The sequence below is a fragment of the Notothenia coriiceps genome, unplaced genomic scaffold (genome assembly GCF_000735185.1).
Source record: "Notothenia coriiceps isolate Sejong01 unplaced genomic scaffold, NC01 NC01_scaffold00000339, whole genome shotgun sequence".
NCBI lineage: Eukaryota > Metazoa > Chordata > Actinopteri > Perciformes > Nototheniidae > Notothenia > Notothenia coriiceps.
In genome coordinates this window covers 19,068,428-19,092,193 of record NW_011333040.1, presented here as the reverse complement: position 1 = coordinate 19,092,193, position 23,766 = coordinate 19,068,428, and the positions used below count along the sequence as shown (strand labels likewise).

The window sequence follows — 23,766 nt, the reverse complement described above, 5'->3', positions numbered from 1 at the left end:
CAATTCAACATAAGGGGAAGGAACAATAGTAGACATTTTGCCTTTTGCCTCCTACTGGCACATAGACAACAATGATGTTCATCAATGTTCATTGTCCCTGAAAAAAATAAAATGATTGATAAATGGTGGTATAGCAAGAGTGAACACAATCATCACAATCAACCAGATAAATGTAGGTACAATATGCAAGTAGCTAGTAGAGTTGCTTCTCTCACCAGCCAACAAAGCAATGGTAATCTAATGAGTGGCTGGTAGAATGTTATCATTCACTAGCCATTGGCCTGTTCAAAAATAGTTAATGTTGCACCCTGCATGACAATGAGCAGCAAAAGTGTGTTAAATCAATATAAAATAAAATATATATGAGAATTAACTAAATATTACAAAATATAAGCGGAAAAAGTCAAAGAAATAAACACTCCAGCCATTCTGAGAAGTGTAGGTGGAACAGAAAAATATAATATAATATAGTTTCTGCATTTCCAACAGTACCTGAAGGCAGCAGTTATATGTGCAAATGCAGTGATGACGAGGAGGATTATGGGTAAAGCATGGGGTGAGTTGCATAAGGTGACCGTAGCAAACTATGGCGATGGAGGCTGTATCAGCCCCGGTCCGTGGTTAAAGCCCACCGGTAACGCTGCCTGCTCCTCGCTGTGATGCAGCGGATCAGCAGCCTCGCGGCTTGTCGGGAGCTCGGCGGCCTCGCGGCGCGCTCTCTCGGGGTCTGCGCCTGGAAGAAGAGCCTGACCTGCAGCGAAAGGCCGGTAGAGCACGGGCAGTGGGCGGGGGTGTGTGTCTGTCCACAGCGTCCTTTCACCGGGATGCTCGCAGCACCAGTCCGGAGACTGTCTAGGCGGAGGTTCGTGTTCGACGGACAGTCACACCGACCGTTCAGCTCACAGGGAGCCGACTGGCAGCAGAGGAGCGCCGCCGGTCACCCCGGTGTCTCCGTGGTCGGCAACCCGGACCCGATCACATGGATCCGGTGCAAATTTGTTATGTGTCTCATCTATCTGCAATTTGACTTAGACGTAGACTCTGAGGAGTTCGAAAGTGGAGTAAAGCAGGTAACTACTGATGGTAGTAGGTCTTCTATTTCCTAATACTGCACCAGTATAAACATTGATTCTTCAGGTCTAAATAAAATAATACAAATTGAGAAATTGAAATTAAAACCTCTATAATTAAATTGCATCTGGACAAACTCCATCTGCAGATAAGGAAAAATGAAATAAAAAAAAGTTTGACAAGCACACATGTTGTCTTCCAACTATAACCGAGCTAAGACAAATACAAGCTTTTCAACTTGCAGTACTGCAGTCATTTCATTTCAAACCTTTATTTATGCAGGTGAATCCCATTGAGATCATTGATCTCTTTTTCAAGGGCAGTACATGATTGCATTAAAATAACTATGACATGAGTCACTAACATCGACAATGATGCAGGCAGATAGATCACCTTGTTGTTCCTCACCATCCCAGGCTTTGGTCCACGTCTCCGACATGATGTCCAGGGGCAGCTACCACACGCTAGTGGGAATTGCGTCAAATGAGGTAACAAATGATGCACCATACTGTACATGGACACACATACTAACTGAAAATATAATCAAATAAAGTTGTAAAAACAACCCATGTACAATGGAAAGTACAGTATAGAATAATATAGCCTTCATACATGTAGGTCAACATCCATCACAAAGAGTCCAACAATGAAGTTTGTGATTGTGGATTAATCATACCTATTGTTCTTTTTCTTTTTTTAATGATCTTTTGTCATTTCAGACAATAGATCATGTGAAAGCGATGTGCAAGTCTCTCACTGATGCTCAGAGACAGAAGCTAGCCATCGCAATGGATGACATTATATTTATGATCCCGGAAGACGTGTCCGTGGTTTTCGATGAAGATGGTGAGTTTGGTGCGATCAGTGTTCCTACGTTACACACACACAGGTTGAGAACACATGAGTTGCAATATGTATTCCATCAGTGTGGCCTTGAACTGCTCTACTGCCAAGTCAGACTATATTTCTATTCATCAAAAAGTAATATAACTGTATATGCTTTCCTTTCAAGGATGGTGTCATGGACTCATGATCTAAGTTTCAGACCGGGAGCATCATTCTCTATTCAGTTCAACCTCTTTTTGTCATTTGTTTTCAGAATCAGAATACCTTTATTAGTCCCACAGAGGGGAAATTTGCAGCGTTACAGCAGGAAAGAGCCACATACAGCTTAGTGTTGCATATCTTAAATGCGTTAAAAAAAAGTACTAAGTTATAATAAACAAACGACACAACAATATGCTAAAAAAAGTACTAAGTTATAATATAATAAATAATATGCTAAAGATAAAAACTAAAAAAAATTACATTCGCCAGTGTTATCCATTTTGTTTCACACTATGCTTGTATGAACCTTCTTGCACCCATTCAGATTGCATTACTAAAGTTTGCTCTTTTAAAAAAAACAAAAAAACAACTATCAGAGGGTTGACTGTAGAAATTGTGGACATAAATGTCAGTTTTCAGGTGTGATCGTGAAGTATACTGCTTTAAATACTTGATATGCCTTTGAGGGGAAGTGTTTCCTACCATCTGTATTGCAAAGTGATCTGCTGTCTGGTCTCTGTTTCCTACAGGTAAAACATACTGCTTCATCGTCATGAGGTTTTGGCACATGTCGACATATGAAGGCCCGGATGACCCAGAGAGTACAAAGATCTTCAAAGTGTCCTCTAGTGAAGATGGCGTACCACAGAAGAGAATAGTGACAGCAGTCTATGAGTAAGCGCTCAGCTTATCGTCTGCACAGACGCCCATATAAGTATTACTTGCAATCAAATCTCCCGTCATTCAGCTTTGACATGTTCAAATCTATTTCATGCCAACTCTTTTAGATCAATAATTTGCTCAGATGTTGGGTGCCAAATCTCTCCCAACTTAAAAAAAGTACAAATATTTACTTAGAGACTTAATTACATGTTGGCAAGCCCTCAAAGTTACCTGCAAGCCTTCCATATGGCTTGTCTGTTTTTGTTGGGTGGGTAACAGAGCCACAGAGCTGATGGTAGCGAAGTAAATATTGTTCATATGTATGTAGAAAGGATCATTTTGGAGAAATGTTCCAAAGTGTCATGTGTGGGTGGATGAGAGTCTTATCTAATATGTATTGCCTCACTTGGGGAAAGAGTGAAAGTGACATTTATTTCACTGGAGAAATGCTGCCAAGACACTTTAAAGAAAGAAAAATATTAATAGAAGCACTGATGGGAAGAAAAGTCAATAAAAGCCAGGCCAGAGGTAATCCTATGATCCTATCTGTATTCACTGTAATACTTCTGTAAGTTCACAGTGAGGCATCATGGCATACTGTCCAAATATTAACAGACACCCGGGCCGTCTGTGAAGCTCAACTGAGGAAAGGAGGTCCAATAAAGTAAATCTCGAACAAGCACAATAATAAATAAGACCAGCTGTGTCCCTCTTTTTTTTTTCTATTCAACCAACTGAATAAATTAGATTCTAAATATCCAGCAAAATGCTACACATACCACATGTGAGCAAACAAAAGTCCTGTCACAATGTCTTGTCTTTTTCCATGCTTGAGCATTGTCTGACATTGGGAAATAGGATCTTATACAACGAGAGAACAAAAACTCTCCTTGATGTTTGATAAACTCAATAAAGTGCCACTGCTACGTCTCTCACTCAAGGTGCCAAATATCATGCAAGCATTATTGTGGCTCTTTACTGAAAAGTCCTGTCATGTCTTGATGAAGTCATGGGCAAAAAGTAACAACTTGTGAACATTTTACTATTCTGTTTCTGCATTACTTTAGTTGTTCTTCTTCTAGTCTAAAGAACCACTGATATGATTTGCCAGTGTAGCAGGAAAGCGAAATCATTTCAGTCAAAGCCTCTTTCCATTTCCATCAGTAATCCTGTTAGTTGCTGGACCACATAGTGTAGCTATTCTACCTAATGCCCGCCTATCTAGTTAGCCAGATTATCTTTCCTACTGTTTCAGGTCTTGAAATCCCCTCTGAGAAAGCCTGTTACACTTCAAATGTTATCCCAAAGGCTAGCAAACAGACTGTTCGGCAGGATAAGGAAGCTATTTTCAGGATCCTTACCTCATTGTTTCTAGGTGAGACTAGAACTTAGTTTGAGTTGAAACTTAGATGGTTTAAAGACCTGCCGTTTGTATGCTTTGTTATGATTCAGGGACTATTTTAAAACAATTGTAGTATTTCCCCGTCATTTTGTTAATGTTAAATGAGGTACAGAAGTTGTAAACAAGTGCCATGTCCTAGTAATCTGTACTCTTATTAAAATGTTGCCGATGATTGGCTTCAAAATGCTTTGGGAAACGTTGAGTATTCAAAACAGTTGGTCTAAACGGAGTAGGTGTGTAAATCTGCGTATTACTTCAGTACTGTTTACACTACTGACACTGAGTTTAGGATGCTCTTCTGAATTTCCAGTATCTGATTTGAACCAGTCAGAGATCAGGTTAAACATGTCTTCCCCTTTACTTCCAGATTCAAACGAGAGCTGACAAAGGGAGCCTATCCTGAATGGAAGGTCACAACCATTTGGCATTGGCACTGGAAACTGGCAGAGTGATGTAAATAAAAGTGGCAAGGACATTTGTCAGTTAACAGGGAAGAAGTGATGGCTGAATGTATCTAGCAGCAGATTGAAGAACTGTGAATCAGGATCACGGGACCCAGGGCCGTAACAGTGAAGCTGTTCAGACAGCTGAAGACCTCCAAACTGTACAGATGATTCCACCTTACTACTTGAACATCGTCCTCAGACGACTTTAATGCCCACCTCAAGTGATTTACCACAGTAAGAAAAAATGAAAGTTCATAGTCCTTGGACTCCTATACAACTCCATAAATCAGCTGCAGTTTTGAATAAGTATATGAAGGGGCGGATGGTTTTCTGGGCTTTGAAATGCGTTTGGTTGAAAAAATTGCTTTTGAATGGATATAGCCAAATAAATAAAAACCTTACTCCAGCTCCATGTAACACTTTTTTTTCCATATTGCTCAGCCTTCCTCTGTGAATAGAGTTTCCTCATGACCTAAATTAAGTTTGGGACTTTGGTCATGTGACATAAGTAACCATTTACTATACAAGACTCAAGCTAAATACTTAATGTGGTCACATGATCACAACTGAGACATCTCCATGACAACTGAGAACATGTTTTCCACTCCACTTTTTACACCAGACCATTCACCCTTTATTTTACACAGGAGTAATGCCTTGACTTCTCCTTTGCCGAGATAATCCATCCCACCTCACAGGTGTGGCATATCAAGATGCTGATTAGACAGCATGATTATTGCACAGGTGTGCCTTAGGCTGGCCACAATAAAAGGCCACTCTGAAACGTGCAGTTTTGCTTTATTGGGGGGGTCCGAAAACCCTAGGGTTAAACCCTAACCCTAACATGTCACCCATTGAGCATGTTTGGGATACTCTGGATTGGCGTATACGAGCGTGTTCCAGTTCCTGCCAATATACAGCAACTTCGCACAGCCATTGAAGTGGAGTGGACCAACATTCCACAGGCCACAATAAACAACCTGATCAACTCTATGCGAAGGAGATGGGTGACATGTTAGGGTTAGGGAGGGATTTCGGACCCCCCCAGACCCCCCAATAAAGCAAAACTGCACGTTTCAGAGTGGCCTTTTATTGTGGCCAGCCTAAGGCACACCTGTTCAATAATCATACTGTCTAATCAGCATCTTGATATGCCACACCTGTGAGGTGGGATGGATTATCTCGGCAAAGGAGAAGTGCTCACTATCACAGATTTGTGAACAATATTTGAGAGAAATGGTTATTTTGTGTATATAGAAAATGTTTTAGATCTTTGAGTTCATCTCATGAAAAATGGGAGCAAAAACAAAAGTGTTGCATTTATATTTTTGTTCAGTGTAAATGATACCATTTGCATAGAAAACAGGAGGAGGCGTATGTCCTGGTTCATGTTTTTTGGCGAGCCTGTTGACTGTTCCAGCAACTCCTTAAGGATCGACAAGAGATCAAAACATACACCAAGTTAAATTGTTGTGCTGCATCGCTGCAAGCAGGAGTGACAAATTCTCCCAGAAAATTCCCCACCAGTTGAAATAACTCAAAGGCAGCCTGTGTCTGGGCCCACGGCCATTGCCAGAAATATGTCAATTGTCAAAACCATCACGTCTGACAGGTTTGTGAATGCTGCGTGTCATCCCATTTTGTTAAACCTTGCTGCAATATTATTTATGTTGACAACATATCTGACAAACAGAGACGATTCTGTCATTAGCGGCTGTTAATTCATGCATAATGAAATACGCAGAGGATTATTCTAATTCTCCTGCATAGTAATATGTGGTCTGTGGAAGTTTGCGTGGGGGTTTTTTGGTTCCAGTGGAGCATCTCCCAGAGTCATAATGAGATTAAATGAGTGCGGTTAGCTTAACACATGTCAATATGCTCATGGATATGGTGAGAGCACATTAAACAATTTACCTCGCCTGTGCATCACTCAGTTTAATGGAAATTAACGAGAAAACAAAAACAAGTGATGAATATACAAAAAGCTAATGGTTTTTTTATTAGTTATTTGACTGTTTCGTAATCTTCAGACATGTGCATCAGTCTAGGCTGCCAGCCAACCTGATTCATTAATCTGGTTAGCGAAACAGATTGCAAACAATTCCTTGTATCTCTTTGAAAGTGTGTCTGTTTGAATGTCTGCACGTGTCTCAGCTCCAAGACGCCATCAATTCATTGTGCTATCTCTATCAGACTCACATTTTATGGCTGATTAATATAATTACAAGCCTGAAAATTGAAACTAATACGCTGATAGAAAAAAAATGATAACCTACCTCTCATTATTTACTCAGTATCTATTGTTAAATCCAGAGCAATGAATTAAAGATTACCAACGTTTCACAGCAGCTTAGGTATACCAACAAAAGAATGCTTTTTTTTTTACTTCCAACTAAGAAAAGATAACATTTTGACATGACAAATGAGACGTTTCTTTGCATGAAATTCTATTTGTCACTTTAATTGAGACACTGATTCTCAATAAACAGACATGTAATAGGAAAAACATTTCTTTTGTTTGCTGACATGTTTATCTCTGAATTTGTTATTAAATACTTTGTGAGATGACTTGTGAATTCTCGGACGGTCAGAAAATGCCTTGTTGATTTGTTATGAAGCAAGATGCAATTAAATCAGAAATAGATTAAAAACACTTCAAGGCTAAATATTTTTGATTAGATTGTTTCTTAAGCATTGGTGTGTTTACATTATAAGACATTTTTTATGCCATACAGTGTCATGTGTTTGAATCTTTTTAATGTATTTGACAGGAAACCGCTACTACAATTCAGGCCGAAACAAAGACAGTTTAAATCAAACAAGTAAAGACTTTAACACAATCTATGATTTCAAAACCAGGAGTGGACTTTAACTTTAATCATCATTACAGTGTAATGTTTTGGGGTTGCAAATATGAACCTTATTGTTATTAGAATGGTTTGTACTTAAGATTAAAACCCAACCATATTCCTGATGGGTATACGTTTATTTATGGGTGTAGAATATGCTCAATGATGCATTATTGACTGAAAGCTGTATGTTAAACTGCATCAAACACATGTTAGCGATGAGGAAAGACTGCTGGTAAGACAGCTAGAGTATTATATTGCTTTTATTTCCTTGAGTGTGTTACGGAAAACCTCAACACAAACCTCCCCGTCTTGATGCTTCATAGACGCCAGCTTCCAAGCTTCCTCGAACGTCTCCTCGGACACATCAACACCCACATTCCTGAAGATCTCTGCAATCTGTGACGAGGGGGATGAGAGAATTGCCTTTAAAAACCTTTTATTTTACTAAAGAAATGATATATACAGTACAAGTTATACCTGAAAGATTTATGTATTTTAGTTTTTCATAGTCATTTTAGATTATAACTACACTGCCACACTCCAGCAACTGGAGATTAATAATGACCAATCTTAGTATAAACCATTGGACCACCATCACATATTAATAACACTATAATTATTTATTTTGTTTTTTGTTTTTGTAGGCCTAGAAAAAGCAATTTGCCACGACATGGATTGTATTGGGGCTTCTCCTTGGAGTCCATCACACGCTTTACTCACAGTTTATTTTGAAGTACAGTATAGTGCCTACCTCCTTCTTGGTGCGAGGTAAGAAGAAGTGTTTCTCGTGAACACCCTGAAGGGCATGGACTGATGGATGCAGAAGATCTCCAGCTGTGGATGAATCACCGTAGTTGTTGGTGTCACTGACTCTCTTTATGCGTGGCGCTGGAAGGTCGGCTCGCACAGACGGGACCCCATAGGTGCGGCTGTCTTTGTAAAGAGAGACCGCATGATGAGCATGGTTTATGAGGGTATGGGAAAATATGAATAAGTATTTTTTTCTGCTTGTAAAACCGTTGCATATTAATACAAATGTCATCAAACAAGTATTTTTAGCAATAAAATGAATGCATGAGTGCACAAGAAAACACTTAAGCAATTTCAAGTTAATATGAGTATGACTGTTATTAGACAGTACGACGATATAATGTGGTGAGACTTTACATATACAAGAATACATTTAATAAGTTAACTTACAATATTTATGTCCTACACAAATGCAAATTCAATTGGGTCATGCTTGTTGAAAATATCTGCATGTAAGGGAGAGAATCTGCTTATTGCAGTTCTTGGTTGTTTCACCTCATCTATACTAAGCACATTTTGGTCTCGAATATGTTTTGTTGTTATCCACAATTCTCACCTGCCGGGTATCAATAGACTCAAATACTGTTAGTATTATACTGTTAGTTACTACAGCCATTTTGTCTTTTATTTTCTTCAGTCCACATCCCACATGTAGCACTGTGTGATAATGCGTATGCTCCTCTAGCTATCGTTCACCACACATCTCTATTTCTGACTTACTTGATGTGCATGGATCACTGACAGACCCGATAAGGTTGGAGGAGGTCATGAAGTGGTCTGGGGAGGCCTTGGGTCTCCTGAGGGTCCTGAGGGTCTTCAGTGAGCAGCCTGGCTTAAAGGGCTCCAGGTCCTCAGGCTTAACGAGGGCCCGCGAGGCAGGAAGCTGTTCCGACTCTGACAAAGGCTTCCTCTCCATGTCAGCTGGAAGGGTGCTGGTCTCACACTCTGCGGGAGACAAATTAAATAGGAAACGATTTAGAAAATGAGCCTCCACATGTAACCTCTGCATCATCCATTAATCCATTAACTGTAACCGCTTATCCTATTCAGGGTTGCATGGGGGCTGGAGCCAATCCCAGCAGACATTGGAGCAAAGGAGGGGTGAGACAGATAACATACACACTCATATTTACACCTACGGAAAATTTAGAATCAACAATTAACCTGAGCTGCATGTCTTTAAATTGTGGGAGGAATCTGGAGAACCCAGAGGAAACCCACGCCAATACAAGGAGAACACACAGAGAAGGGCCCAAGCCAGCTAGCAGTTTTGAATCTGAAACCCTCATTCTGAGAGGTGGCAGTCCTAATCATTGCACCTCGCATCGCATCCTTATTCAAAATACTGATAGCCTAACTGGTTCACTTTTACTTCTATGACTTGAAATCTTAGGTTCATAAGTATTTTACTTCCACATTCTCACGTTATAGTTTTTGTAGTCTGAAATATCCTAACTGCTTTTTTAATTCAGTGCCTTAGAACTGTGCATGTGAAATGATTGCAGCAAAATGTTCAGGTGAAGCAGAGCGGTTCTAGGAAAGGATCTTTTGTAGGCTACCTTGACTGGATAGCATCTTAGTAAATACATCTATACATTACAGTGCATTTTACTGACCATTTGTGATAATGCATTGCTCTCGACGGTTGATGGGCATCTTGTCCTTCCAGTTGAGGAAGTTGGAAAACTCCAGGAAGTTGATTAGTCCGTCCTTGTCTGTGTCGCAGTAGTCCATGAGGGCATCCAGAACCTGTCTGCTCACATCTAGGTGGAACTGATGGCACACTGCCTGCAGGTCCTCTTTGTCAATCATTCCCTTGCCTGCCTGGAGAAGTACATGAACGAAAAGGCTACAACTACAGGATGTTTGACAAGAGTGAGACCAAGATAAGATAGGTAGTAGCATTGTTACTTTATCACACGTCCAAACAACAGGGTCATATCCCTGGCCTTAACTCAAACCAGAGACATTTTGACACGTCAAACTGAGGTGTAACCAATGGCAGCAATATTTACTGCCGAAGGCCTAAGTGAAACATTTTAATTAATTATAACACCTGCGATTTTCCTAATTAAATTGATAACTCTTTGATATTAAAAGACTCTGTTTGAGAAATTATGCTTTGTCAAATTTTTACACCTTTAACAGTGTCACTGTATTTTTTTAAGTTATTCTAAATGTGATAAGTTGAATGGTCAGAAGTATGAAACCATACCTTGTCATAATGTCTGAACGCTTGCAGCAGGGAGGGGAAGTTTTGGAAGTTGACTTTCTTCAGGTAGTGTTGCACTGCGCTGACCAGGCTGCGCTGTCCGTCTCGGTCTCTAATGTATTCATCTGGCTCTGTGCAGTGGAGCAGAGCTCCAACATCTGTGCATGAAGCAGGCAAAATGTTATTTGTTGACTTTAACACAAAAGCTCCAGTTTATGAATTGTTCTTCAGGAAACACTACATCTGCTGGTTTTCAAATATATAACCCGGGAAAGATTCATAGACTCTACCAAATTCATCAGGCTGCGAGAGATTTCCAAAGGTGTGATCTGGTTGAAGATTTAAGGTAATTCCTCTCCTGAAAATATAGTTTTACAGCGAGGATAAAGTTCAACATTATTTAGTTAGTAAAGGATAGTCAAAAAATTGGTCAATAGTAGTGAGACAGAAACTTACAGATTCTTAGTTTTTCCAGCTTGTGGCAGCCTCGTTTCCCTGTTTCCAGATCTCTTCCACACAGGCTTTGGATTGTAAAACCTATGGCACAATAACATAAATGCAAGGTCAAGTACAATTAATTTTCTTTAAGTTAGTTATGTAACGAATCAATAGCTAGTATCATGGAAATCATCCACAAAACACCTGTGCCCACGTAATTCAGTACTTACTTCTTAGTCTCCCCCAGCCAGTGGAGAGTTTTGCCAATAGTACGTCCGTCAGTGAAATGAGGTGTGAGGATCCCAAACCTGCTGTCTTTACTGTAGTGACCCATGTCATACTTTCTATCAATCCTCTCACCTGGAGAGAATTTTAATTGTATTGTGACAGGCAGACATCACATTTAAAAATCAGCAACAAAATGCACAAATAGTTTTAATTTAGGTAGTGACAATAAAAGGCCTTATCCACCTAATTATTGTTTTTCCTTTCGTCTTACCAACAAAATAGGCGTTGTGGCTACGAATGTAAGACTCATGTCCCTCCTGAGCTTCCCTCTCCAACTCCTCCGCTGTTTTCGAAGGGTTAATAATCTCATACACATCCAACCCTGGGAACAAAGTGATGTAAGACAAAAAAAAAAAGAAGACTCATCCTTCCCACTCTAACTATAATTATTCATAAAACTAATTAAATCTGGTCATTTAATAGAAATAGTAACGCAAGAACAAGGTTGACTTTTGCAGTTAACGGACAATTAAAATATAGTCCGGTTGATTCACATACCTCTAATTGTTTTCACACCATATGTAGTTTTGTCTGTAGTCCAGGGGGGGAGTCCAACATGCTGATCATGCGACCTGCCTACTGGGGCTTTACTGGAGGTGTACACTGCTTCACTGAGCTCTTGTAATTTCTGCTGGAACATGGTCTTTTGAGGAGGATTAAGCACACTTCTGCCCTGTTGGAATCAGGTAGAAAAAAGGTTAGATCTGTGTTTTGGTTGTATGCTAATAATTGTATGTAAAGTCAGCTTGTGCAAAAATAAATACTGAACAGTAAAACTGACAGTGATCTTCTTTTCCTAACTTGATCCATAAGCTACTTTTTTTTTGTATTTTACAGACTTTGAATGAGGCATTAAGTAATAATAACAACACACTGTTAGTTTTGAGTGCTATTGACCTAAACAGCCCACCAATTGTTGGGTGAAAAGTAAAAACCTTTATATACAGTATATGATAAAAACCCTTATTTTTGCCACTTTTATCCAATAAAAATTGAGTTTGCTTGTGTGTGGTACTTACAGTGAGGGAAGTTTTGCTGCTGATGCCATGAACAAGGGTACTGGCAACATCTGGATCATTTGCCTTTCCTTGGTGCACTCTGACAGCTCCTAGTTCTGGATGGGTGCTGCTGCGGAACTTCCTTACCACTGGTGGGGTAGGGGGCTGGAAAGGAAAAATGTTGACATGGCATAGATAAAGTGCAGATGTAAATTCAAAATATATCAAATCTGTTTGCCACCTTACCTTACTATTTTCATAGTTTCAATTGTGCCAAAACGCAAACGTTGCACCCCATACAGTCCATGCTTATACCACCACAGGGAAAATGCTAAACACACAAATGCAAACCCAAAAATAAAACGTACCCTTGTTGCTTCTTGCATGCAGGATTTAGCCCTGTCTCCTTCAGGTATAAGTTTCCCGGCCTGGTTTCAAAAGGAACAAATATATAGTAGTCAGTGTACAGGAACAACCAAAGCAAAGTTTGAGTTAGCTACTGCGCACGTTTACATTTATCACAGGAGTAAGCTAACGCAAAATTAGCTAGCATCTTAAAATCGACTTACCGTCGGTATGTTTGGACATGTGTCTGTGAAGTTATATTTCGGTTGGTGAGAGGTATTTCCGTCAGTCATGTTTCACTTTAATTTACATGCAGCAGCAACCAATTCAATTGTAGTATTTTTCCTTCTCGACCTAGAACCAAACTTTATTCAACTGACTAGCTAAGCAAGTTAACGTTACCCCACATTCTGCAGTCAGGCACTGAGGACTAGTGCACCTGTTTTGGCGTTACTAAGCAACACTAGAAAATTCAATTCAAAACACTGATAAAGGCTAACGTTAGTTTAAAATAACTTTTGCGTAAATACAAACATGTTTAATAATAAGACATTTTTATGACTTGATGTCAATTGATACTCGATTAATCACGAATATGAGAAAAAAGTGTTTTGGTATTTCTGGACAGATGCTATTTTTAAACCTAGGAGTTGATGTTTCTCTCAGCAAATAACTCCTCTCTGCAAGTCTTCATCGTCTTTTATTTTCTGTGTTGTACTTTTTTGGAAAAGCACATAGGCCTACCAGTAAATTGGGAAAAAATCCTAACATATTATTGGTCCGTCGTAGCATTACGTAGGCGGATTGTCAATTCCAGTCATACGATCTGTCATCATCCTTCGTACAATGCGAAAAGGGAAGTTGAAATAAGTGGGAGAGGGACATCGCGGAGCCTTATGAAATCTAACGATACGGTAGCTGTCTGGGTCATCGAAACACTGTGAACAGACACTAAAGTGCCACGAAGATTGTCCTGAAGACACCATTCACAGTAAATAGCTTCCTGTTTTGGTAGGTGAGTAGCTAATATTAGCGTTAGCCAGCTAGCTAATGGCTGTCCGGAGGGCTCCTCCCGGCCACTGCTAAACAACGTTCACTGTGTTAGCCAGCCCATGTCTATTATCTGGCTAGCTAACGTTAGCTAGCAAACACTGGAAGGGCCAAGCTAGTTAGCATAATAATTTAACGTTTTACGGCTACTCAATCGGAATCAGTCGTCATGTTAAGATTACCTACGTGTGATATAATATATCTAACATAAGCGGCTCTATTTTGTCCACTGATTGATGAGGGAGTTCACTTGTTTAACGTCATGCAGCTAAGGCTAGCTAGCTGTCACTAGCTGTACACACCCAAAACTGCATCATCTGTGTTTTGCCATTCTCCAATGTTATGTTGAGTGGGATGTCAAATCGAGTATCTTTGATCTTGGTGATAACGATACTGCCCAGATTGAAACAAGCGTTACATTGGCAAAGGTGTACTTTCTTATAGGAATTTATTGGTTTTGACATGTTTAACTTGCTAACGTTAGGTAGCTATGCTGCTACGGCTAGCAGTCGTTAATTGCTAATGCGAGCCAGTCAACAACAACATAACAGGTTATTTGTGGTTAACTGCGTGTCGTAATGCGATTTCAACGAGTTCACATTTATTATTTTTGGACTGATGCTCTGTGTTTACTTGGTTGGTTGTAAAGGGAAATGTATAAGTTACAGAGAGAATCTGTTGTTGTCTAGTTAACATGGTTGATGTTGTTATACACCTTATATGTACAGACCCTGCAACGTTTTCCCACATATGTGCTCATACCCGTGTGATTCTAATCTCCTTCGTGACAGTCTGCCTCATATTGCTTAAAGCTACAAGCAGGAGTTGTTAGTGGTTTGTTGTTTCAGTAACACCAGTCGGTCAACTTGTTGTTCAGTTGGTACAGGTGAGAAACTTTGGCAACTTGTAGGGGTTTCTGTCAGGCTGAAATGTGACACATTAGCCAACCCTAGTATGTTTTTGTCCTACCTGTTACACTTATTTGCTCCGCTAGTAATGGCAAGCAACCAACTATTGTTTGGAAATGGAAAACAGTGGCTGATAATGTGAAACTCTTGTTGACTGTATGTACAGTAGATTTCCACCCATTGGTCAATCATTGTATCGTCTGTTACATGTAGGTTTTCGGGTTTGCTCTGCTAATTCTAAGAGGTTCTATTAAAACCCCAGCGTAAACATATGACATTGACATGTTTCCAAATTCCAATTCTACCCATACATAATTGTTTTAGTTTCCAAAAGATGGTTATCTTTTTATTCTACATTTTCTTAAATCATGTACACCAACAATAATAACACTACATTTGTTGTCATTAAATGCTACTTAAAGTATGGTATAATCTATTTTGAATTTGAAAAGGGCTCTGACTTAAAGGTTCACCAGTATAAAAAAAAAATAACGATCACAGCATAAACCAGGTATGGCGTAATTAGTCATTTTTATTGAGGAACTTTTTTGGGGTTTCTCACTTCGCGATTTGGGAATTGATATACGTCATTAATGAGCTGCACACCTGGACAAAATTGTAATACTTTGTAAGAAATATAGAAAGTTAAGCAGCAGAATTTCTCCATCAAGCCAAATGGAAATGTTTTTTGTTACATAAAACCGAGTTGTTAATATAGGTTTTGCTTGTACCATTTTTATGCTTCCTTGCTAAAGCCTCTGTTTAAGGCTCATTAACCCAAAGAGAAACAACTAATCTGATGATTTAAGGCTAAAAGGGGCAACTTGGGCTGTATAGGTTACTTGTTAGAGATTGCGGGTTTGATCCCCTTTGCACACACATCATCAGTGTGCTTGATGTCATTCTGATTCATAGTTGAAGACATTAAAATGTTGCTTATTTAAAAAAAAAAAAACGTACATTTAATTTGAACCAAACATATTCCATTGACACTTTGTTTGTTTTTCTCCTCTTTCCTGCGCAGGTATTTTCTACACTTTTCTCAGTGTGTTAGCGTCCTGAGGAAGAGACAGGGCAGTCTGACATGGCAAGTAGAGGCGGAGCTACGCGACCCAATGGGCCAAATGCTGGCAACAAGATCTGCCAGTTCAAACTTGTGCTTTTAGGGGAGTCGGCCGTGGGGAAGTCGAGTCTCGTGCTTCGTTTCGTCAAGGGACAGTTTCATGAATTCCAAGAGAGCACAATCGGAGGTATGTACCTTGATATGGTCATGTTTTGGATTTTACCTGTGAAAAATTGTATTCAGAGATCACACACAAGTCACAGTGAAATGAGAAATGATAATCTATATAATCTTTAAAAGGGTGTAAACATATCAATAAATAGATTACGAAATGTGCATTTGTGGTGCTGGCATATAGGAAATGTAACTGACAGGAATGGTGAAAAATGTCACATCAAATTACATAAAGACCAAAGCAGCATTCAAAAGATAAAAGGGGATATTGAATTGTAACTGTGAAAATGGCCAACAGGAATATTTGAATTCCTCAATCTCGATATCTAGTTCCTGGTATTTCCAGGAATCTACGTCAGATTAAAGCAGCCAGTTATTATCTTCAGAATCTAACACTTATTGCCTTTTGGCAAACATGCTGCTTACTGGATATTGAAAGGTTAAAACAAATTCCAGGTTTGTGACCCAAAGGTAATTGGTACGATTCCCACACCGGCATATATACATTTTATGAAAGTGTGCAGGCTGTTTTGCTGTCAATTAGTCATCCCAGAGTAAATACAAATTTAAAAATGTGTTTCGATTGAATCCCACCATATTTTATGCTGCAGCTCACATCCAGATTTTGGATTATCAGTATAAAACATGTTTGAAATCACTAGTGCCCGGTTTTCCAAATATGGATTTAGTCAACCATATAATCTGCCTGTTCGTGCCTCCAGCATTGGTTTTACATTTTAACTTTTGTATAGCTCAGTAGCTACATTACCATTTGTCATTGGTTCCTCTGCTTTGTGCCCCTGCAGCTGCCTTCCTGACTCAGACGGTATGTTTGGACGACACAACAGTCAAGTTTGAAATCTGGGACACAGCTGGTCAGGAGCGCTACCACAGTCTGGCTCCTATGTACTACAGAGGTGCCCAGGCAGCCATTGTGGTGTATGATATCACAAATGAGGTGAGTCATGTGCCTTGTTATCTGTCATGTGGTTGTTTTTACCAGTGATGCTTTCACTAACTAGAGCTGGACCAACATTGTTGTGACTGATGAAAAGATAGAGATGGTCTCATCCTACATTTTCTTAATAGCAGTCAAGCCCAAACATTTTTATTTTGGTAAATTGACAAAAAAAGTTGAGTTCACACCCAACAGCATAGTGTTATGAAGACAATGTATATAGACATAGTAAGTACAATAGTTACTGCACTCTAAAAAAGGTTACACATGACAACTCTCCAACATATATATACCCATATATATATTGTCCATTTTAAGTTGTTAGTTTCAGAAATGGTGATGGCATCTGAAAATGACATTCTATTTGTAAATTGTACATGCATGAGAGTTAAACGTCAACATTACTGTCAGCTATGATTGTATCTCTGTGACAAAGTCAGCAGCAACTTTGTTCAACTTCACTTTTATGAAAGAACAAAAGCACAGAAATGTATTGATTACCTTCTGACACTTCTTGTCAAGTTGCAGAAATAATGGTTACCGTATGTGATCAAAGTCAAAACTTTGAACAAAGACTCATTTCATTTCAGGTCTCAGAATACAGGAATGTACATTGAATTAATTTTCTTTTGTGCTCTGCATAACTTCTGCATGGCTGTGTATATAATCCTTCTTCCCATGTTGTGTACAATTCTGCTTCTTTTTTTTACCTGAGGACATTTTCTTTTGTTTCATATTCCATCCAAAGCTTCTTTCAGGGCAATTGATCAAAAGATTAGCAGAAGCACAGCCAGAATTCATAGGAGGGCTCCCGTCCGCTTCCTTCCATCACATGGGTCTTATTGTTATTTTCACTAACTGAGTGCCCCCCCCCTCCCCCCACAACCCTGTTTTGCTTGCCAGGAGTCATTTGTACGGGCGAAGAACTGGGTTAAAGAGCTGCAGAGACAAGCTAGTCCAAACATTGTAATAGCTCTGGCTGGGAACAAGGCTGATCTCGCAAACAAGAGAGCACTGGACTTCCAGGTTGGTGTTCTTTAAATATTTATACTAACAATTTATGCAGAAACAATAACTTCTTTACAGATATTTCTGTTGAGGGAAACATAAAATATTCAGATAGATTCCTATTTATGAAACACTTTGAAAGACGGCCCAATCCTGTCTACCTTACATGCTTCTTCCACATTTAGTTTTTTTACCATAAAGACTGTAAGGTTATCTTAATGAATGACTTTTTAATGTTGGTTTCCCTTTATAGGACGCACAGTCATACGCAGATGATAACAGCTTGCTTTTCATGGAAACATCAGCAAAGACCTCTATGAACGTCAATGAGATATTCATGGCCATCGGTAAGTGTTTTCATATCCTAAACATTTGATGTCTACCAGGTATTATAAGATATATTTATATATATATTAAGCAGAACTCTGTATTACTTGCCGTACTGTTTGTTAGTGCCTCAGTGATCACTGTCACATGAAATGGACCAATGAAAAAGCAAGTTATGCATAATGGAGGCTAGGTTAAAATTCCATGGAGTCTTTATTTATTCGCCTCCATTTCACAGGTTCAAAGATAAATGGAAGGTATCTGGCTGTATCATATTTACAATTAAGCTCATGATTGTTAAATATTTACTCTGGTGTGTTGAATGTAATTTCTAATAATGTTAACTTGGATGAACTGGTCTACCAATCTTTTTGAAAACCTCCTGGTTGTTGTTGTTGTTGTTGTTGTTGTTGTTGTTGTTGTTGTTGAAATAAAGGATGAGGTGGAGCCATCTAATTTGAACAACAGATGCAGGCTTAACTGGCCCTTTAGTTTGTCTTAAGTACCCTGTGCTCTGCTTGAGCCCCTAAACTCCAATGCAGAATTTGCATATGAAGAACACTGTTTTTTTCAGCAAAAAGAAACTACAAAGATTTCCCGCAAAATGAGACCTGTCAGCTCACAGTGTAGTTGAAGTAGTTTGAGCTGAGAAACAGTGTTGCAGTAGTGCCCTTCACAATCCATGCACACAGGTGTTTCCTCTTATGTTGCCTGCTTAGCCTTCTTCTAAAGCACAGTCTGTTCTTAATTGACGACACCTAACTCTCATTTTACACGGGGACAAATCACAGTTATGTTTGTTTCTACATTGAGTTTGGTGGTAGGGATGGGAATTTGAAAGCAAATGTATATTCGACCTCCCAAAAAACGGTTAACCGGTGAACCGAAATGTACATACAGTGAGGCAAAAAAGTATTTAGTCAGCCACCAATTGTGCAAGTTCTCCCACTTAAAAAGATGAGAGGCCTGTAATTTTCATCCTAGGTATATCTCAACTATTAGAGACAGAATGAGAAAAATAATAATCCAGAAAATCACATTGTCTGATTTTTAAAGACATTATTTGCAAATTATGGTGGAAAATAAGTATTTGGCCACCTACAAACAAACAAGATTTCTGGCTCTCACAGACCTGTAACTTCTTCTTTAAGAGCCTCCTCTGTCCTCCACTTGTTAACTGTATTAATGGCACCTGTTTGAACTCGTTATCAGTATAAAAGACACCTGTCCACAACCTCAAACAGTCACACTCCAAACTCCACTATGGCCAAGACCAAAGAGCTGTCAAAGGATACCAGAAACAAAATTGTAGACCTGCACCAGGCTGGGAAGACTGAATCTGCAATAGGTAAGCAACTTGGTGTGAAGAAATCAACTGTGGGAGCAATTATTAGAAAATGGAAGACATACAAGACCACTGATAATCTCCCTCGATCTGGGGCTCCACGCAAGNTTTATTTGTTTAGCTTTCCGATAATCTCTGGCTTTTTGGCGTTGCTGGTCAGGAACTGAATTTTAAATAAAATACGTTAAACAGACGTAGGCATTTCGAGCGATGTACCAGGATCCTCAGCTATGGTTTAGCTCGCCGATTGGATGTTTTAGCCGCAATGCATGTTTGGGATTTGGCGGCTGTTATATGATATGAAATCAGAAACTTTAAAAGAATAAAATAATACTTATCCGAGTGTTCTTTGCTTTTCTCTTTGAAGAGTATCACATAACGGCATGAAGTAATACACATTCGGCTGGCGATTAAATATTCAGATATTGCTGTTAGTTCTTCTATTCTTGTATAGGGCCGCGGATGAGAAGACCTTTTGGAAAAAACTGGTAAGAAATTGCCGGCCGAACTGAATACTTGACGTGGATCATAACTATATCAACAATTAAGACAACATCTCAATTTCTTCTTCACACAATACGTCTCTTTGCAGTATCAATAGTAAATTCGGCTGATTTTACATTTTGATCTAATTCATGATACGGTTATATTTACACCATAACGGTTGCACCGCTGAATAAAAGACTTTGTAGTTTTTAAAGATATACTGATTTCTTTAATATAAGATGTAATACTGGAGTTCTGAAATTGTATAGAATATGGCCCGTAAAAATTATGTGTCTCCTGAAAATATTGATATAAAGCTACATCTTCAGATTTGTATCATAAGGTCCTACACTAATAATACAAAGCTTATTATGGATGTGGGTTTGTATCTTGTGTGCACCGCCTAGTGTTTTAAAGCACGTTATTTGAATTATGTTTTTATGTGTTATATTGATTAAAAAAATATTAAGAGTACATACTTTCATAGGGGGAATAGTAGAAGGATCCAATGATGCAATATAGAATATAAAATTGCAGAAGTACTGTAAGTGATCTCTACAATAAAACGAGTTTAGTGCAGGATGTACAGAAGATATTAATATGAGGAGGTGCAAACGACAAACGATTAAGCCTTGTATTTAAACATCCAAATATATACTTTAGATTAAAGGTCTTCTTTTAATAAGAAAAAAAGCTTTAGGGGTACTGTAGGTCTACGATAAATATTAAGCTGCAAAGAAGCTGTACGTGCTGGAAGCTATATTGCTCTTTTCCTGCAATGCTACTATGTTGAAGCACTTAGTTTAACTGATATGGTATACATGATGAATTATGACTCTTATGTAATGTGGATAGTATAATAAATGTGCGCAGAATATGACATTAATTGGTGGAGCTGGTTACGGAACACATATTGATAGATGTCTTCTAATGCGCTGTTGAGGAACCTGTGACCCAAGATTTTCATTCATTGCATATAACGTAGTTGTGTATATGTAAATAACCTTTGAAAATCTTGAAAGGGATGTGCAAAATAGCCATTATACAGTCTTTAATTAACTATTAGTAGAGAATAACGAGTAATGAATATACTTTATTACTCGTTTCCATTCATGTCAATTGATTGTTGGCACTTGACAATCACCTTCCCTGAATTTTACTCAGGTGTAACTAAAGTCTGATTCAAGGGTTGTTTATATTTCACATCATTAATTAGAATCTGCAAAGTAACTCAAATAAGTGTAGTGGAGTAAAAATACCAGGTTAACCTCTGTATTCTAGTGGAGTAGAATTACAAAGTAACAATGAGCTGTCATGTGGGTATATATTAATGCTGCACATTATGGACACAAGCGATTTTCCGCCCATGTCAGTTTATTATATGTTTTACATTTGATAACACCAATGTCATGGCAACTTCTAATTGTGGGAAAAACGAAAACGTTCAGTAGAGACGTCCCATAGAACATGTTGCGAAACACAACAGCATGTGTATGGGGGGGCGTTCGATTCCAGTTTTGGATAGTCTGGCGTGGTTTCGTTCCATTTCAAACAGCTGTTTGACGCTAGGCTAACCTTGGCGCACTGCCACTCCAACATCCAATCCCAGAGCTTGAAGATTAATCACGGGTACTGTAGTCCTAAACGATAGCTGGGGATTATGGGTAGTGTAGTGTCTTCGGCCATCCTAAACTCCTAGAGGCCTACGTCTGTTTCCGGTTATTTTTATTTTGAAATTCAGTTCCTGACGGACGTAAAAAAATCACGAGATTATGGAAATAAACCAATAAATAAAAACAAGAATAATTATGTGTTATTGTTGAGTAAATAACAGTGTGTTATTTTGAAAAGAATAACCAATTAGAAGGAAAAAAAGATTTAAAAAATACAGATTTCAGTATCCTGAGGCTCCCATCCCCATTTATTTTCCTTACAGACGTCAACAAAAGTCAGAAATTATACGATTTAAAATAAAAGCAATAATTGTGGCTTGATATTGAGTAAGAACATGCTTTTATGAACCACACAGCTTCCGGTCTTCCTATAACACGTAATGCCGTGAGACTGGGTTGTACATTTTGCGCCAACGTAACAGGTTGAAACTCGAAGTGGCGATGAGGTCTTAAAATGTATGGAAAGGGTCTTAAAAAAGGTCTTAAAAGGTATTAAATTTGACTTCAGGATTCCTGCATATACCCTGTAGAAGGAGTCTTTCAGTACAAAAAATACTTTGCTATGATTAATATTCTGTTAATAATGTGTCTCTGAAACTGAAAAAGGGTTAGAAGCACTTTTCTTTCTCCCTCATTTACAATTTATTGATCCCACCCATCTTTAGTCTGCTAGATTGTACATTGCGCATCAAGATGGCTAACGTTAGCAGAAAATCAGCAAAATGTAACCATGCCTGTTACAAAATGTAACCATGCCTGTTACCGTAGGCTACCTGTTACTCAGGCACCAAATGACTTAATATCAGAAGTATCTGAAATGTTGTTGGCATCTTGTATCTGTTAGCTCGTAGCACTGGCTGACAAAGTGTTAATGGTTGTGTAACATACCGAATATATCTAGTAAGATATGTTGTAGTTATGGAGGAAAGCTCCAGGGTCTGGTTTACATCTAAAAACTGCTAACTCTTCCACATTACCTAAGAAAACATTCAATATGCTAATGCTAACTCTAGCTTACTGTACTGACAAGTACATAAATAAATCAACTTTTAATACTTGATTAAAAGTACTTGATTAAAAAATGCCGTTTAAAAAGTATTAAACGGCATTTTCCAAGGTATTACATTTCGTAGCTTGTTTTCAATAAGTATATAAATTGTCCAAAGAGGTTGTATTCTACAGTGTGCCTGAATGTATCATTGCGTAGGTGTGTAGTGTGATTCTGTGTAGTTTATTTATGGCATCCCGTTGGATTTGACGTCATCTGAACAGGACATCGCACGCTCACTGCCGTTTACGCCGGTTGTTAAACAACATCGTTATGGGGAAATGCAAGTTTGCCTCCAAATGGTTGGAAGATAAGGAGGAAGGCCAATCAATACTGTAGTACATTTCAACCCAGTCTCATGGCATTCGTGTTCACCAACACGATTTTTAATCTATTGATTCGTGTTCACCAACACGATTTTCACCTTTTTTTTGTGTTGCACAGCACGATTTTAAAAGCAATGTATTTCTATTGGTAGTCTCACGGCATTACGTGTTATTGGAAGACCGGAAGCTGTGTGGTTCATAAAAACATGTTCTTACTCAATAGCAAGCCACAATTATTGCTTTTATTTTAAATCGTATAATTTCGGACTTTTGTTGTCGTCTGTAAGGAAAATAAATGGGGCTCAGAGCCTCAGAATACTGAAATCTGTATTTTTTCAATCTTTTTTTCCTTCTAATTTGTTATTCTTTCAGAATAACACAAGTTATTTACTCACCAATAACACCCAATCATACTTGTTTTTATTTATTTGTTTAATTCCATAATCTCGGGCAAATACCAGGTTAACCTCTGAATTGTAGTGGAGTAGAATTACAAAGTTAACAATTGAGCTGTCATGTGGGTATATACAACTGAACAAAAATATAAAACGCAACGCTTTTTGTTTTTGCTCCCATTTTTTCATGAGATGAACTCAAAGATCTAAAACATTTTCTACATACACAAAATCAACATTTCTCTCAAATATTGTTCACAAATCTGAAAAAATCTGTGATAGTGAGCACTTCTCCTTTGCCGAGATAATCCATCCCACCTCACAGGTGTGGCATATCAAGATGCTTAGGGTTAGGGTTAGGGTAATGTTGTGAATCGAGTGACCCAAGGTGGTGGTGGGGTTATGGTACGGGCAGGCGTATGTTATGGAC

At 38.6% G+C, this 23,766-nt stretch overlaps 3 protein-coding genes across 5 annotated transcripts in view; 2 read left to right on the top strand and 1 right to left on the bottom strand.

Moving 5' to 3' along the window:
- The first annotated feature begins 523 nt into the window (after positions 1-523).
- LOC104947933 (uncharacterized protein C2orf47 homolog, mitochondrial) lies at positions 524-5,036 on the top strand. The gene is made up of 5 exons (XM_010774058.1): positions 524-1,070; positions 1,488-1,559; positions 1,791-1,917; positions 2,649-2,793; positions 4,551-5,036. The coding sequence occupies exons 1-5, from the start codon at positions 660-662 to the stop codon at positions 4,633-4,635; spliced, it is 840 nt and encodes a 279-aa protein (XP_010772360.1). The 5' UTR covers positions 524-659; the 3' UTR covers positions 4,636-5,036.
- Positions 5,037-7,730: 2,694 nt separating this feature from the next.
- On the bottom strand, positions 7,731-13,038 carry efhb (EF-hand domain family, member B). The gene is made up of 13 exons (XM_010774048.1): positions 12,800-13,038; positions 12,599-12,658; positions 12,252-12,395; positions 11,731-11,905; positions 11,444-11,554; positions 11,175-11,304; positions 10,963-11,043; positions 10,797-10,864; positions 10,510-10,664; positions 9,911-10,118; positions 9,015-9,239; positions 8,236-8,417; positions 7,731-7,880 (listed from the first exon to the last, which is right to left on the bottom strand). The coding sequence occupies exons 1-13, from the start codon at positions 12,866-12,868 to the stop codon at positions 7,734-7,736; spliced, it is 1,755 nt and encodes a 584-aa protein (XP_010772350.1). The 5' UTR covers positions 12,869-13,038; the 3' UTR covers positions 7,731-7,733.
- Positions 13,039-13,392: 354 nt separating this feature from the next.
- The window catches only part of LOC104947906 (ras-related protein Rab-5A), a 21,531-nt gene continuing 11,157 nt past the window's right edge, over positions 13,393-23,766 (top strand). The window contains exons 1-5 of one of the 3 annotated variants that reach the window (XM_010774040.1): positions 13,393-13,566; positions 15,558-15,783; positions 16,577-16,728; positions 17,632-17,754; positions 17,990-18,083. In XM_010774040.1, the coding sequence (XP_010772342.1) occupies positions 15,618-15,783; positions 16,577-16,728; positions 17,632-17,754; positions 17,990-18,083 (535 nt within the window). In that variant the 5' untranslated portion in view covers positions 13,393-13,566; positions 15,558-15,617. Of the gene's footprint in view, positions 13,591-15,557; positions 15,784-16,576; positions 16,729-17,631; positions 17,755-17,989; positions 18,084-23,766 lie in introns of all 3 variants that reach the window. The other 2 variants (XM_010774022.1, XM_010774032.1) reach the window with 2 other exon arrangements.